General features: G+C 35.8%; 1 protein-coding gene across 1 annotated transcript in view; it reads right to left on the reverse strand.

The window, feature by feature from the left end:
• Positions 1-4818: 4818 nt before the first annotated feature.
• Positions 4819-17826, reverse strand: part of fig4a (FIG4 phosphoinositide 5-phosphatase a) — a 44482-nt gene continuing 31474 nt past the window's right edge. Inside the window, exons 21-23 of the mRNA XM_032585645.1 lie at positions 12483-12571; positions 10006-10080; positions 4819-6438 (exon numbers count right to left, since the gene is read on the reverse strand). Of these exons, the coding sequence (XP_032441536.1) occupies positions 6261-6438; positions 10006-10080; positions 12483-12571 (342 nt within the window). The 3' untranslated portion in view covers positions 4819-6260. The remainder of the gene's footprint in view (positions 6439-10005; positions 10081-12482; positions 12572-17826) is intronic.

Consider the following 17826-nt stretch of genomic DNA (forward strand, 5'->3'; position numbering starts at 1 on the left):
GCTTTGCATCAAACTCTGTTGGAGATTCTGAGGAGCCCAACCTGTTTGAAGCAACAGAAATCCATCTGTACATGTCATTGTTTTTATTATAAAATAACAATGCACTCGTACTTTAACTACTATTAAATGTACTATTAAAAATAAGGAATCCAGAAAGCAAGAAAAAGCTCAAACTGTTTATATTACCTGCTGTTTTTGAGCAAACATACCAAAAGCGTAAAGTCAGTCATATGTATTGATGTAAAAGCATGATGAATAAATTACAGTAATCTAAAATCTTTAAATAAAATTTACTCGGTGTTATCACGGTTGTTGACACGTCATCATATCTTGTAGGTTTAACTTCGATTGGGTCAGTCAAGTATTGGTTTCAAAATATCATCTCTACAATAGTCAAGTAGGAAATACTTAAAAAAATAGTCCATGCAAATTTTTTTACTTAATTTTTCAATAACAAACCTGTGTATTTTTTTTCTTTAGAATGTAACTAACTTGAATAATAAATTTTGAAGCAAATGACTTTATTAGTTGGAGTACATATTCTACTTCAGGGAAGTGCAAGGGTGGAACTGCATATTCACATTGTGGAAGTTAAACCTTGCAGCAACATCTTGTTGAATCTATCCTATAAAGAACTGTAACTATGGGTAACTGTAGCTGCAAGGTGTACCTAATAAAGTGGCCACTGAGTGTATCTATATGTATTGTGAAACAAACTTCTCAGTTCTTTCTCTGTGTGGGAGAGTGATTTGAAATACCTACCTTATGTGACAGCGTAGAGTTTATACATTAATCATATATGGCAGAAATTATTTATTAAGTAGAGTATAGCATAAATTCAAACAGTTATATGCTTTTACTTTTATTGTGTGAAAAGAGTGTATTATTTCAAGCTAATCAGTGATGTGTTTGAGCTTCTAGTGAATGCTGAATTCAAATAGAGAGGAGGGAAAGAGAGAAAAAGCAGCAGTAAAGCAATATGTAAACTAGCTTTGGTTTCCTGGTAACAGCAGTTTGGTCAACCTCTGTCAAGCTTGGGGGCTGCAGAAATCTTTATTCATGAGCTGAGTAGTCACATGAAGCGTGTAATATTTTATATCAAAGACACTAAATTCCAAACAGGATAAAAAAAAATATACAAGTCATTTTATTTGCCTTGTTAGAATGCTACATGGGCTAAAATGCCACCAAAACCAAAGTACTCCACTGCTAAATCCAAATATTCAACCTCTGCTCTATTTTAGAGGGGTCTTCCCGTAATGAGCTAAAAGAAAAACAACAACAACAACAACAAAAAAAAACAGAGCTGTTTGCATTTATTCACCCACACCAATGTGCTCTGAGAGAGTTCTCAGCGTAATGAGACATCTGCCATTAGGAACAGAAAAATAGGACTATTTCATGAAAAGCCTTCGTTCCGTCAAAACAGTCCATTTTTGGGAAGCAAACCTCAACTGTCAACAGCGTGCAAACACAAACAGCAGAGCAGTACAGGGGGACAAACACCTGCCTATGTAAACACAAAGCAGTGACTCACCCCTCAATTCAGGAATACCCTTCTAGTGATATTTAACAAAAGCAGAATCCGAGTATGTCTCTAATAGGCAGCGAAAAGGTCAATAACAAGAGCCTGCTCCCTCAGAAAATTTAAATAAAGAGACAACTCAGCGTGCAGGTGATAAGTTTATGGTTAAGTAATAGGTGAACAGATTTAGTGTAAAAAAAAAAATTGCATGGACAGGTATGGGCTTGGTGGGCTTGGTGGTGACAGCAAAAACAAAAATCTGTCCTTGGGGAATAAATAGAGACACAGCAGAGAAATAACACTTCAATTTCACTCAGAAAATTGACCTACTTCTTACCTAAAAAGCTGCTGTACTCACCCAAGGAAACTTGTACCCTTTATGCAACACATCAATCATACAAATTAGATGGCTCTATCACTAGAGATGTCACGTAATTAGATAAAAGCTCCTGACCCACTGTTCAGTAGTGAGTATACAGTAAAAGCTATCATGACCCAAATTCTACAGAATTTCCATAATTTAACCAGCAAGATTAGTGCAGATGTTAGCAATAAGTAAATAATGTTTATGCTTTGACGGTTCTTGCATGAATGGCCCTTTGAGAGCCCCTCTTATAGTTCCTGAAAACATGGGAGGTCATCTAAATTTTTGGGGTATTGAAATAGTTGTCCTATTTTCAGAGGGGGGCTGACAGCAGCAATTCTCCATTGACTGCAAATGCTTAAAAGAAATAGAAAACTCGTTGAGGTGCAACAAACACATAAGTTATACATATATTTTTTATCCGATACTTGTGTGGCATCCTTTCTAACACGCCCCTGGATCACAGAATCACTCTGCTTTCAAAACTGGAAAATGTATAAAACAGGACGATCATCACAAGTGTACAAAATTTATTGCTACAGTCTTGTTTCATTATACTACACAAAGTAAACTTTGAAACTTTTAGATTAGGTTGCAACATTATGGTATAAAAGTATTTGTAACTCTTGTACACATTTTCACATTTTAACCAAAAAACCTCATTTTTTAAAAAATTTGTGGTGTCACATGATAGACCAACACAAAGCAGAGTGTAATTGCAAAATAGAAGGAAAATAATACATCAGATCAAGAAGCAGCTGAAGAGCCCATGACAAATCTGGCAGAGCTACAGAGATCTGCAGCTTTGATGTAATTGTTAACTGTTTGTTGTGAACTTCACAAATTCAGCCTATATGAAAAAATGGCAAGAAAAAAAATTGTGAGAAGTTCTGCTCTCAGATTCAGAGAAAAAAGGTGACTTTGCCAGTTAAACAAACACAGCATATTCATACTGCCCAGGTCCCTCTTGAAAATGAGATCTAGATCTCAACGGGGTTTACCTGGTTAAATAAAGGGATATGAATGAATGAATATGAATACTCTGTATAATCTTAATACACCATTCACACACTGTAACAAGGTGGGGGGAGCATCATGCTGTGGGCATACTTGTTATCTAGTAGGGACTTTCGTATAGATGTCAGAGGCTGGAAATGATATGACACTTGTGCAGACTTCTAACATACAAAGAGACAACAACAGATCACAAACATCTGAGAGTGGCCCATTCAAAGTCCAGACCAAAATCCCACACAGATTCTGAGGCAATACTTAAACATTACTTTTTGTTTCTTTTACTTCACTATTATGTGCTACTGTGTAAAAGTCTGTCATATAAAAACACATAGAGGTTTGAGGTAAGACTGAAACTCTGCCTTTATTTTCATATTTGTTTTAGGATTCAAAAAACAAAAAACAAAGCACTCACATTTTCAACAGAGAAACAATAATCTCAGACTTTTCTTTATCCAAAGAAAAACTTTGTGACCCATACGCTGTTTAAAAAAAAACATATATTAATGAGGTGATGTAGTAGGTTACACAACTGTTCTATTTCAAAGCTGAACAGTTCAACCTGTACACAAACAGAAATTCATGCAGCTATGTATAATCACACTACCGCCTCTAACTTTAACTGTGGCTTATCCTGATAATCAACGGTCTATTTTCACCAAGTTTCTCCACAAGTTCTTGGGCAGGCTCTTATTATTCAGTAATAAAAAGAGAGCGAAAACTCTGTTCACATTAAAACTGATCTCTTCTACATTTCACTGCATTTTTATCAGATGACAGTCACCTGATATGAGGCATTTTAGTGCAGCTGTCCAAGCAGAAGACTGTTTTTGGGAATGGAGCTCAATGAAAATATATCAAACAAGGGTTAAAACTTTGAAATAAAATACACTCAGCTAATACGAGTTGATAGGAGCCATTTCACAGGAGTCCTGTCCCATTGATGGCCTTTTAGGCAGTGGTTGGCAGAATTACAGAAAACGTAACCAATAATTACAATTGACAATTCTCTATTGGTTTACAAGCTACATGTTGAATGGATTCAGTGTCTCCCTGTATTTCAGCCTCCAAAGAAGAGCTTAAATAAAGGAATAAGAAATCTCTGCCCTATGTAGTCTTATCTATTAATGTAGAGAGCATAGTGCGAGTTATGCCGTCACACCCGAGGTGTCGCTAGCACCATCACCTCACTATTTTGGAGTCGACAAAGAAACTATGAGAACCCCGTGGCCGTGACGCAACCCAAAATCATTGAAGCATCTCAACCGAGGCAGGAGAAGAAGCCTTCTAGGTCCACCAAGAGGCTCTTGTCACATTAGGTGAGATGTGCAAACCTGACATCAGCAATACAATCTTTGCTCGTTGCAATTAAATGTCAATGCAGTGTTTCAAAAATATAAATATTCATTCACATTTAAAAAGAAACCTCTTCATTCATCACATCATATGCATGTCATGTTCTTCCCTGCTCCTCCTCCCCAACTCTCACGTGGCACTAATGCAGTGGCCGGTGGTCAGTCTGAATGACGACTGAGTGTTTATAACGGAGAACATTTCACATTTTCTGACACCTGCGCTTGAAAGCTGAGAGCTGAGAGAGTGTGAGGGGAGAGGGAACATAAAGTGTAAGGCAGCAAGGACGTGAAAGCGGAAAAAGGATCTAATGGTAGGGGGAAATGAACACTTAAAAAAGCTGCATGAAAGGTAAAATATCAGATCTATGGATGGGTAGCAAATTAGGGAGACCAGATTGCACCCTTAATGAAAGGCATCAGAAATACAATATGGAGGCTTCAGTTGTTAACAGAATAATGCATCAAGTCACTGAAATTTTTTTTTAATTGAAACTAGTAATATAATATAAAACTTCATTGGCTAACAAGACATAAACATACATGAAATCCAACTACAAAAAAGGAATTTAAGACAATTTTATTTATATTGCGCATTTTCAGAAAAGCAATGCAGAGTTCCTTACATGAACGGAAAGAAAATAAACAAACAGTTGTGTTCTTAAATATCAGTTTATCAATCAAATCAATCACATCCCGTCACAACCGACCATTTGAGGACATTCATGATCTCGATGGGACAAAAACTGAAATTGAGTGTGACATCTCTGATCAACATAGTTATGGTAATTAATATTACCATTTGCTATAGTCTGAGCTAGGGGGAGGTTATGGAGATTAAAGAGAAGAGGCCCAGAGACAGAACCCTGGGGTATTCTGCACGTGGTTAGAGAATGAGTCTTAATTTTTCCATTAGCTGTTAAAAGCTGAACTTTATCAAAAGGCATTCATCTTCATCTGGAAGGTTAAACAGAAATGTTATTGTAGCAAACCTGTGTGTTTACATTTTCAGTAGACATTTAACATGTTTAACATGTTTACTATCATTGCATTTGGACAATCTCAAGAAGACAGTCTGCTGAATTAAAATAATATAGATTTTATCTGATGTTACATGACGGTTTTAAACAGTACTGGTCAAAATAGCAAAGTGCACATTTGTGCGTGCATAATGTGAATGAATGAATGTTTAAGGTCAGTTTTTGTGCATTAATGTTTTGCATGTGCACCTCAAAAACAACAGTTTCACAATGGAGTCCTTCACATAGGTTTGATAAATAGGTGTTAAATTTATTAAAACACATCTCATATGTTCAACACAAAATAGTAAAAATTTAAAATGTGTACCATTTTGTCAACTATGAAAGTTTTATGGTTCATGTTTACAGAAACACTTCATATTTACAAAAATAAGCGGACATGTTTTTGGAATGATAAATATATGCAAAATAAAACAACATTTAAAAAGAGACAAAAGATTAGTCAGAAATGACAAACTGACTCCAAACAATATGTTCTTTTAGAGACAGTTCAATGTCATCTCCTTGCACTGTGTTGCAAAACATAAGATTAAAATTATTTGCATCAATTCGCACAACTTATATTTGCTTTTTATTCTGTAACTACTACATATATATATATAGATAGATATATAGATATAAATATATCTATATATCTATCTATATATATATATATATAACTTTATCAAGTTACATATAACTTGATAAAAGTTATATCAAGTTATATATGGTGGTTATATATAAAAACCACCATCGTAGCCTTGTAACAGGCAGGTTTGCACAAATAATATAGTTGAAAACTTATAAAACAGAAAATATACAAAAGGCTTATTTGATTTTATTATTTTTTTTAGTCAAAATTCAGCTGTGTAAGGTCTTCTGTACATCGTCAGGAGAAATGCATACAACTTACCAGAGTCACGAGCAAAAAAAAAAAACTGAAACATTTTTGTCCTTATCATCATCCAGTTTCAGATATTTGGCTTTCACATGTATCTGTTCTTCACGTACTCCCTGTACATCAAAATATCCTCCCTGCACAGCGCCCTCACCTGGCCGTGACCCGTCATTACATGGCTCGCAAACATTTCGTGACTGCCTCTGTCCACTTGAGGAAGAGAGACGGCATAGATGCTGTCATCCTTGAAGTGGGACACTGGTTCTCTGAAAGTAGACATGTAAGAGAATAAAAGCAAACTGTCAGACCAATCAGGTAGCAACAGAAGACTAACACAAGCGGGGAAAAAAAAACCCTTTCCACATATTTAGCAAAAAAAGCTATTTTTAGTTTACCAAGAAAGAAAAAAAGCTTTTTGAATATCACGTGTTTAAAGCAGCAGCTAATGGCCACGCTGATAATAAAAGCAACACGGGGATTGTGGAGACGGGCACTTTTTCAGCAGCATATTAGATGTTTTGTCATGTTTTCTCAGAAACTAAACACCAAAGCATGCCTTTCTATCCAAACAATGGATTAACAAGCTTCTGCTTGTCAGATGGTCCACTCAGTCAGCCAGTTTGACAGCAGCTGGTGTTCATACAGGAGCGGAACAAAAAAAAAAGCAAAACGGAGTTTCAACAGAACCTTACCGGTAATGAGATTTCTGAAAGTAAAGGCAGAACTTCAGGTAGACACAAAAGCATGCCTTCATGTAAGAAACTTGGCATTGGCTCTTCTAACTAGACACAAAGTTGTGAATTATTCATCTTGAACAAACTAGGTATATGTGTGTGTAATTTGTGCATGTTGTTGGTTTTAAAAATTGTATTAAATCAAAATAAGCCAAGAGTTAAAATTTTGTGACATTTGTAGTGTTTACAGAAAAAAAAGCTGCAATAGGTCACTAAATATAAATATTTCCTAAAGATATTTCCTGTGTGCAGATACTAATTGTACAGATGATTCAACCAGCAGCTCTAAAAATGAGTCAGATTTAGTTGTTCTTTTCCTGTATATCATGTTAGTCTGCACTGTAATCCTCATCAGTGACTTTCATTGAAAAGGAAATTCATAAACTCGTCTTTTTAATGCAAAACAACAGGAATTGGCAACAGCATTCATATAATTTCCATTTTTATCTCCACCAATGGAGTCAGTATCCAGTTGCCTATTCCGGATGGATCAATAGAGGAACCACACAGAGGGAGGTGAATGAATAATGCGCCCCTAACAGGAGCCACACGTTCAGGGTGCCGTAACAACTTAGAATAGCCCGGTTGCGCAACAGCCAACACACCTGCCACCAGCTGTGGACCAGACAGGAGGAGACGAAGAAAGGTGAAGAAAAAAAAGGAATAATTGATAAGATTGAGACCACCTTCTAACTCAACTTATAGAAAACTTCCTTTTTATTCATTTTTCTTGTGTGTCTTGTAGCAATCAGAGTTCTTATCTTAGTGCCAATGAGAAGCCAAATAGATTTACATTCACAAGTGAAGCATTACGGCTTTCGCTACGGTGCTCCGCTTGATGTGATCACTATAAAACTTTAATAGAACTTACTTTGGATTTATTTCGAAACCAGTGGACATGGAAACAGAAAAGAAAGAGAGAAATAGAGAAAAAAGAAAGACAACCGGGGCAACAAATTAAAAAGAAAAGAAGGAAAAAGAACAGAGGAAAGAAAAAAGGATCTTATAAAGATGCCTCCAAGAGAATCTATTGAAGTTTTATGTTATAATTACTGGAAGACATAGTAGCGTGTAAATCAGCAGCTCAACATCAATGCCTTTTCTAACCACAGAAAGTGCAACAGTCTTTAGGGGGTCTAAAAGTGAATAGTTACAAGTATAGGTAATCTCATTCTTTTAATAAAGACACAGAAAAAATATCATTATAAAATTTCTACCATCTCTGAATCAACCTCTGACTTTCGTAGGTTTGCTCAGAAAGGTCTGGAAAAGAAGAAAACCTTCTTTCAGGGTCATCTCTTGCAATTCGTTTAACTGTGATTCAACTGCATATGCTCTGCAGCCTTTGTTCTCACAAAGCAATGTACAATTGCAGGACAAGTAAAAAAAGGATTGCCACGTGAACTTCTTTCATGCAGTTTTCTACCATTCTACTAAAACGTGCAATGTCCAGAATGCCTGATTATTTTCCAGCCAGATGTTCTTCACATTCCCATCCATAGATGTTCTCTGTGTAGATTAACTTACTTTTAAATAAAAAAGTAGCATCAGTTGTTTCCTAAACTTTTGCTTTACTATACAGATATCGAACAGTGAAGAGTGAATTTGTGCATTAAGACTTTCAAAATACAGTATTTCCATTTTTAAAATTTATTCAAATTGATTTGACATTTACTAAAATGTGATTAAATTATTGTATAGCACTCAGCTTTTTCTGTATCCTTGGAGATGAAGCTGAAATTAATACCTCTGTTCGAACTGCATTGTGCAGCTGCCAGGAAGAAAGTATTAAGCAGAAAAAGTTGAATTCAACTTTTGTCTTTAATGCTTGAAAGTTCCAAGGTCTTTTGCCCAACTATCAATTAAAATGCATTTAATCCATTTTAGATCAATTCTGCTCCCGATAAAAGATAAATAATGTGATGGCCGCATCCTTTTGTTTCTAATGCATCATAATGTCAATTAATTATATTGATACTTAGGCAAATTATTTTAATAATTAAATTACAAAAAAAATTTCAAATTACTAAAAAAATATGTTAAGGCTTTCAAGTTTCATCTGAAAAAATAGATGAAACTATAAATTTTTAATTTATAGGCAGAGAAATTTTACATCTTGGGATGGAATATGTGCTTCCTTTTATGATCAAAAGAAAGAGTGTTTTTCTATGGCTGCACATTGAAATTACACGTGTGCTTGTGCATAGTGCCTCCACTTCCTGCTGGGTCACGGATGCAGTCGCAGCGAGAAGACGGCTGGACCACGCATGGAATGAAAAGAAATAAAGTAAGTACCATAAGAGTGCACAGCTAGAGGCCTTGCGGGAACTTATTTAGTTTTGTGCTTCTCCCAAGGATACTTAGGGGGAGAAATTGTATTTCCAAGTGTTTTTTATGACTTAAAGCTAATATGGCAACGGTTAACAAAACGTGAGTTTGAGCTACTAAGCTTAGCTACACGTGTCTGAGTATTTCCATGTATATCTCGACAAACAGTAACAATGTTTGAATTCAAAAACTAATCAGAAAATTTAGCTTCTTCAGCAATGGCTCTTTGTGGCTTTCTGTCCTTGTGGAAGATGTCAACAAGTTTCTACAGGACAATGGTTAAGTCAACAGTATTTCACATGAGTTTGTAGGCTATATGCAGAACTATACGTTTTAAAAAGCTTTAATATCCAAATTTTCTAAGAGTCTGAACTTGGATTTTCATTAGCTGCAAGGCATAAGAATTGAAATTAAGAGTCAACATTATTTTTGCTGTTTTCTGTTTGTTTGCCTCTGCTGTGTTTCCCTTTCTGAGTATTTCTGGACCATCTTTATGAAATTAAAGGGCTCTCCTAAAAGGTTATGGATTTAGATCATTTGTGTTTGTACAACCAGCTCTATAAACACCACAGGCTCAAGAGAAAGGAGAAGTACAGTCAAATAGAGTATCAGTAGAATGAGATCCAGTGGAAAAAACAGTGAATAAGGTTTATATAAAAAAGCTGCAACTTTGTTATGTTTTGATATGAAAACACCAAACTGGCATTTGTGCTGAACTGTTGGACAGCGACACCAGTTCTTTTCGTTTAATGGTTCACATGTTTTACTTACAAGCAAATGATATTCGCCAAGTTTATGCGTTCTGTTTTCTCCACTGTGTGCTGGTTCTCACCAAGATGTGCAAACCTGCAGAAAGAAAAAAGAAACGTAAATAAAAAATTACCCTCTAAAATAAAACCAAAAGGTAAATTGCAACTCCTTACCCTTCAGTATCATATTATTTTCTTTATAAATATCTTTGGATCCACCGTCTTCTAATTATTCATCAGGTTGCCCCCCCCCCCCCCCCCCCCCCCCACTGGCAAATAATGTGCAAAATCATAAGGGGATTTTTTGTTCTTGCTTATGATTTTTATTATTGATGCACTGATTAGTGACGCTCTGGCTTTCACTAACATCTTTAGAGCTGTTGCTGCTTCCAGTTTCAATAATGAATGCAATTTCGTTCTTATTATGAGCCACTATGGTGGAGGGATATGAACATCATTCTTCACGACAATTTGGAGGCCAATTCCCTTGCTCCAATTACATCTGTGTCTGCCATCAAAGTCACATGAAACAGAAAACAGAAAGCGCTGAAGGTGTTTGGAATACAAAACAAAGCCTGGGAGGGGAGACCATAGCGATATGTGTCAGAAAGGAATCAGCCGGCAGTAGAGAACAAACAGCGCACGACTCCACCACTGGCAGAGAGCATTGGGCAAGTTTCTGACGGGGCCAGTCCACCGAGTCAACTGTGCCACCTCACCCACAAACACGTTTTCCCCAAAAATGTCACACCAGGTAAAGAGAAATAAGCAATATTTGCAACAATGTAACTGTTATATTAAATAATCAACCCAAGATAAATTTTCTTTGAACATTTTTCTTAAACAGCATAGGTTTTATAATACATCACAAAATAAATTGTATATAAGTGATCCCTGACCCAAAAAAAACATGTGACCTGGATTTAACTATGCGAATAAGTATGAACCTCCTACTGGGTAATTACGCCGTTGGTGATTATCTGTCAGCTGGAAACCAGTTATTTAACCCCAAATTAAGCAATGAGTGGCTAATCATTTTTTCACGCAAAAAAAGACATCTTGTGGTTGGGGAAAAGATGTTGTTTCCGGTCATTTTCATGCATTGAGCAGAGGAAACATCTATGGAGATTTTACAAAACTACTAAAAGTTAGCATAAGAATTGTCCTGTGCATTAAAAAGAAAGGACAAACTGTGGTCTGAAAACAAATCCAAGACTAATTCTGATATGCGATCACTTAAACGTTTGATGAACTCAAAACAAAAAAAACTACAGTAGACCTCAGGGCGGTTCGTACTGAAAGTATATTTCACTTAAAGGTCGACTATCACAAATAAACATAATCACTTCCAAACTGTTCAGGGTCTTTCAAGGACATAAGAAGGCTGTGTCTGAAAAAGACATTATTAAAGCTATCATCAAATATTCATTTAGCTTCTGAACAAGAAATAGTTATGCTCAATTTCGAAGCCTGTGGGGATCTATTTATCAACACTGCTGGGTGCATTCTGGGGCAAAAAATAAGATGTAACACAGAAGAGAAAGATGAGTGAATGAGGGGACAAAGGTGGACAAAGAACAGTCAGGTCAAGAGTGTGATGCACAGAGCAGGGCAAATATGACTATGTCCATTTATCAAAATTGATTATTTTGCCCTGAGGGGGCGACTGACACAGACTCCTTGTTTCATCCTTCGCTGACTTGGGGACATATGAATGGAAATAAAACCTTTTGAAAATCATAACAGCACTTCTATTCAGACATAATTTAGGTATTTAGGTCAGATTTAAAAAAAACAGTTATTTCAATGGTTAGTTGTCAGGTCAGAGTACTTGTTGCCTAAGCACAGCACAGAAATTATTGGCATGAGAATAGATTGCGTGGTGAGATTCTGTTGTTTGCAGTTGCAGTGGTGATGAGACACGATGCATACAAAAACCATGAATGGCCAAAATGATTTTTCTCGACCTTAATCTAGTGTAAAGGGGTTTTCTGGTTGTTGAGCTTCTCCAGCTGTGTTTTGAAATAATCAGTAAAACCTGATGTAGATGAGGACAAGAGATAAGCAGACAAAAAAAAAAAAAAAAAATGCTGAACACTGGACATCTAGGAACATATTTTTTATGACAATTATAAGGTTGAGTTGCGCTTAGTTTTATTTAGCCACCCATAAAATTAGCATCCGTTTTTTGCTCCATGGTCCTCTTAAAATTCAGGCCAGGTTAGCCTCTTTAATCAACTCCAAGCTACGTTTTTTTTAACCACATTTAGACATAGACAGTTTTCTTTCAACTTCCACTGTTTAGATGGACGGCAACATCTTTTTTTATTACATTCAATAAAAGAAAGAAAATCTGTTCAGAGGAAAATAAAAGCATCCAACAACAGAATTCCGCAAAAACTAATGAACCACTTTATTAAATAATTATAAATCTGCCTTTGATGTGGACAATTTGCAAAAGGTGGGTCCATAAATGAAATCTATAGCAGAAACCTTTACCTTTCGTAAATGAGCAAATCCTCCTCTGCGGGACACTCTGCAAGAATCCGACCATAAGGCTCCTTCATTGCTTGCTGCAGCTGGACCTCCTGCAGAGGTAAGACAAATGGTAACAAATGAAAATAAATGTGCTGAAGTATTATTGACGCGTTAACATCAATGTTACCAAAGAGGTACAAAGAAGACCAGTTCAGGATGCTCTTCTCAGAACATAAACCCATTCAGACAAGGTCATCAAGTTCAGATGCTCCTCTGCAACTTCTTCAGCAATTACGGCCACCCAAGGAGTTTAATATAAGCAGCTTTGACAGTAATTTAGTGGTGTCTGATGAGGCAGTTTTAGGTTTCTTCATGTTTGTGTCCTGTGGCCTCCTGGGGTTCTTTCACATGGTGCCCAGTTCGTAGAAACACAAAATATCCATAGAATTATAACCACTTGTCTAATCTTTTGCAAGAATTCATTTTTGCCAACTAAAAGGAATGACGCACCAGAATATAAACTCTACTAGACCTCTAAAGTTACGTTATGGCACCTGAAAAAAGGTTTTAGAGGGCTGTTTTATCTATCGTTAAGTCTACTGAAACTTGTTATATGATCTCTAATGCGTAGATATGACAAAGAAGCATATTCAGAAATACTGTATATGACTTAATTGTTTTATGAACTGGAGGTGATTTTGTTTCAAACTGAAAGGAGCCTCTAAAGAAACAACAGGCGGCTTATTATGTAACAGCACATAGAGCAGCTACCAAGGCCAATATCCCTCGTTGTATTGCAGCAATAGTTTCAGCACTATGCTTTCGATCTTATTGTTTTTGTATTAATGTGAGTTGCACAGATAGGGGACCATGAACAAAAAATAGCTGCTATGAACACAAAAAACATATCAGCAGAAAAACAAAGATCCACAGATCCTGTCCAAAGCAGACAGAGACAAGAATAGGACATTTAGGACAAGTGCTACAGGACAAACATGAACTTACTGATACATCTATAGTAAGGCAGAAAAAATAAGCATGTGTAGTTTAACAGCAAATGCGGTAATGATCCAATGTTTAAATATTTCAGCGTTTTCGTGTGTTGTGCTGGCACCAAATCCATTCTCAGAGAGTGCCTGCAGGCAGCGACACACATAATGTGTGCCTGACACGTGAGCTCCATGTCCAGCACCAAATGCATTTATTCATGACTGGATCATCGCTCAAGGTCCTGACAAGACAGAAAACTGAAGAACAATACATCATGACTCATGAGTTAGAAACAAATGGATGGAGAGAAAAGAGGCAGGCATTTTTCTAATCACAGTCAGACCTGTTGAGATTTCTGAAAGCAGACTTTTTCTGCTCAGAAAATTTTAATTTTAAGGTTTTAATCGACATTGTGTCAAAGTAGCAAAAAAAAAAAGAAAAGAAAAAAAGCACAATACTTTTTTTTTGTTTAAAATCCATTTAATTAGATGCAGACTGTGAAGATAATGGCTCACCAAAATCCCTCAACCACCTCACCTCAACCAAATGCCAGCTATTCAGCAACTGAAGTGACAGATTAAAATGGAGCAGGACTCCTTCTAAATTCACAAGGGAGTGACCTAATTTTAACCTCCTTTAACAAGGACCTTAAGTAGTTTTTATTGTTTTGTTTTTTGAAATTTAAGAGCTAGAAAAAAGTGTATGAAATGACAAAGCAGGATGCTTGTTAATTAACTACAAAAACAACTGAAAAAAAAAAAAAATTCTAAAGTGTCCTTCATTTATTAGCTGATTCAAGTGCATATGGACACTCTGGAGAACACTCAGTGTTTCTTGGAAATAAATAAACTTAGAATAATTTTTCTTTGAAAGTTCCTGTCACCTTTTGAGAATGGATGGATGAGTATACAAATCTTTTCATTATTCTCAAGGAACTCTTTATTTAACTCAAATAAAAGCAATTATTTTTAATCTGCGGAACTTCATAAATAGCTCAAGTAATTTTGCTCAGTATTTAGTCCTCATTTTTAACATGGCATTGTTAATAAAATGTAACAATTATTTTTTTTTCCATTTCTTTTTCATTTTTTTCCACTGTACTTAAGAGATGATTATCTAATTTTCAAACAAAACCTAACTTTTTGATTGACTGAAACTAATAATTGAATCTAAATCAGGCAGGAGGTATGAATAAATTTGGGCTCAGTTGTACTTATAAATATGCCAATGAAGAGTAAAGCTTTAATGTAAGAAATTAGTTGATTGTGACATGAAATTGGAGCAGGACTAGTTTCAAGACAGAAAGACTATTTACAAGTAGGGGCAGAAATCCCCTACTTTGTATACAACAGAACCAGACGGCGTACGTCCGACACAACAAAATCCTTTAACAGCAGAGCCCAGCTGTTGAGTCACCAGCCAAGAAAGCACTTCAGACTGTGGGAACAATCACCTCATTTCAAAAACTGTGAATCACAACTTCATTACATGTAAATGAGGGCAAGAGGATAGAGTGTGAGCTGATGTCATGAAAACCATGAAGAGGATTGAATTTGTTTATATTTTGCTCTTGAAATATATGTCTAATTCATTTCTTATGAAGAGTGCTCTTGGAGAATGCTGTTCCCATTGTACATTTGAGCCATCTTGTTGACATAGTGACATTGTACCTGTACAAGATGTTCCTGCAGAAATACAGAATCTGGGTCAATGGGAGGATGGAAACGAGCGAACAGTCCACACGGGGCGTGAAACGGATACAGATATAGACGTGGCAGATTCACAGATTCATGCCTCCGCAAACAGCCAACATATGGTAACCTATATACTCATAGGTGTTGGTTCAAAAAGCGTTTATGGGAAACAGTATTCAAATGATGAGCACAGTGAGATTAATGGAAAGTTGAATTTCCGTTTCTATTAATTTTAGAGAAAAATGCTGCAAATCCTGTTTGTGTCCCAAGCAATTCTTCAGATGAGATTTAGTTTTAATGATTGAAGGCAATCAATGAACTTCAGATTCACTGATGGTACTTTAGGTTCAAGGGCAAAAAATAATGGATTTTTTTTTTTTTTTTTGCAAAAAAACCCCAAAACAAAACAAAAAACCAAGATTTTGAAGAAAAATTTCCAACTTTTTACATTCTCTAATACTGGGAAAGATTGGAAATAGAAATTGAAAAGTATTTGCTACTTTCCTTTCTGAGAACTTTCTCAACAAATTGCTTTTGTATCAACCCTCCACCCTTAAAAACAGAAAGATAAGTTTTGGTTTAAAGTATATATAAATCCAAAGCTGCTTGCTTCAGGGTTCTTACACTGTTTGGAGAACTTTCAGCCTTTTGTTTTGTTTTTTTTTTTTTTTTTTTTTTTACATTTTCTTTCATCCAGTGTATAAAGCATAGGCAAAAACCTTGACAGTTGATTTATAGATATTTTTTCTAAAGGTTGTACCAGTATGTAATTTGTAAAAAACAAAAACTGTAGCAAGGAAGAAAGAAAAGAAAGAGGAACAGACAGACTGATGTTGAAAGATGGACAGACAGAATGCCGGACTGACAGACGAAAGGATGAGCAGATGATAAAATGGATAGATAGCTGAAGTGATGGATGGACAAATGATAGATTGATGAATGGAGGGAAACATGGCCAGAGTTACACACAAACTTATAGGTTAATGGATGAATGGACAGATGGACCAATGGATGTCTCAATCTGATTTCCATTAAGTACGTCTGCAGTGGTTAAAATATCTAAAAGGAAAAGAACTACACTTGTAGAAAACAGAATCAAAGCCTTGGCACAATAAATCTAAAACATGTTACTCATATTGAAAATGGTTACCTTTTTTATTTCTGTGAATTAGGATTACTACCAACTCTAACCTACTTTGATATTATTTTCGGAGCAAAAGCACAGATCAAAATCAAGCTAAGAAATCAACCGAGGAGAGTGAAGTGAAGCCCAGAAAAGCAGACACCTGCATGTGACTCTCACCTGATATACTAAAAGCAGACAAATCCCACTGCACGTGCCCTACATGCTTCAGACTCCATAGAGACAATTTGATTTAAAGGAGAAAACAGATGGAACTGTGACACACTCCCTCTGAGAGAAATAAGGTGCTGAAAAAATACTTCAATCGTTTCTTCACAATAATACCTATTAAATTATTCATGAAATTCCTAATAAATACTTTTAGCTACAAATTAATTTAGTATCGTAAAATAACATATATTTTTGTTTTATGTCCTCTATAGTGTTTGTTCATAAACATATATAGAACAATGCATCTAATGTGAGACCTTAAGAATGACTGAAAAGTAAATGATTAATCTAGACTTTTGATTCCATTAGTCAAGCTGTTTCCAGTACAGCTTACAGAGGTCTGCTGGGAGTCATTTACACACCAACTTTGAAGGACAGTAATCAATGACACTAAGTGTAGCTGCTCCAATCAAACTTAGCAGAAAAAGAAAAAAAGAACAAAAGTTGTGACCATGACAGAAATTGATTGGTGTAATTTGAATGCTCCTGCAAAAAAAAAATTCCAATTAATGTGTGGATGTTGCACACAAAAACACACGCCAACGCATAAACAACTTAAAAGTGCTAAAAGAGATCTTCACTTTCATCACCTCTGCAATTTTGTAGGCCATAAACAATACAATTTACTAGTTTGGTGTGTCATCAACATTCCAAATATAGTGCCTTGAAAAAAAAATGCTTATGGTGCTTGAATTTATTTTATGTATCCTTAAAAGTATCATGTGTGTAATTTTAGACTTTCTCATACTGGCAATGCTATTATCTAAGACTTCTTATAGCACCAAACTGATGTTGAAACATCAGCCAAACAACACTGCTATTGACATTTTAGGGTAGGAAAGAGAGAATTGCATTAATTGGGACTTTTCACTTATTTTGGGGTGAAAATCGACTTTATCTTCACCTTATTGACCTTCATGCTGTTTCATAGAGTGTGACTAGGCTCATATTTTTTGGTTTGATGTAAACCAAAGGGAATAATTTTCTTGAGAGACACTTAAATACAAGTGAAAACATGGAAATAAGGAGAGGTAAGGTACTCACTTTGCAAGGCAAAATGCCATTAAGGCCTAAAATACAAGCAGTTACCATTGCATTTATTTCCCTTAGGCCTGTGGGAGCCATTATTTATATTTGGATTGCCACACGGAAGGAAGCAATTCTCTCTCCATCATTAAAAAAAAAAATAGTCACAACAGTTATAAAACTATTCAGTTGGTAGGAGATGTGATTTAGACCTCATTTAGCAGATAATACATCAGATCTCAGAGGAAGTCACATTTGATTGCAGTAATATTTCCCATTGACTTATTTTTGACAGTATGTG

Source organism: Xiphophorus hellerii, chromosome 15 (genome assembly GCF_003331165.1).
Source record: "Xiphophorus hellerii strain 12219 chromosome 15, Xiphophorus_hellerii-4.1, whole genome shotgun sequence".
Taxonomy (NCBI): domain Eukaryota; kingdom Metazoa; phylum Chordata; class Actinopteri; order Cyprinodontiformes; family Poeciliidae; genus Xiphophorus; species Xiphophorus hellerii.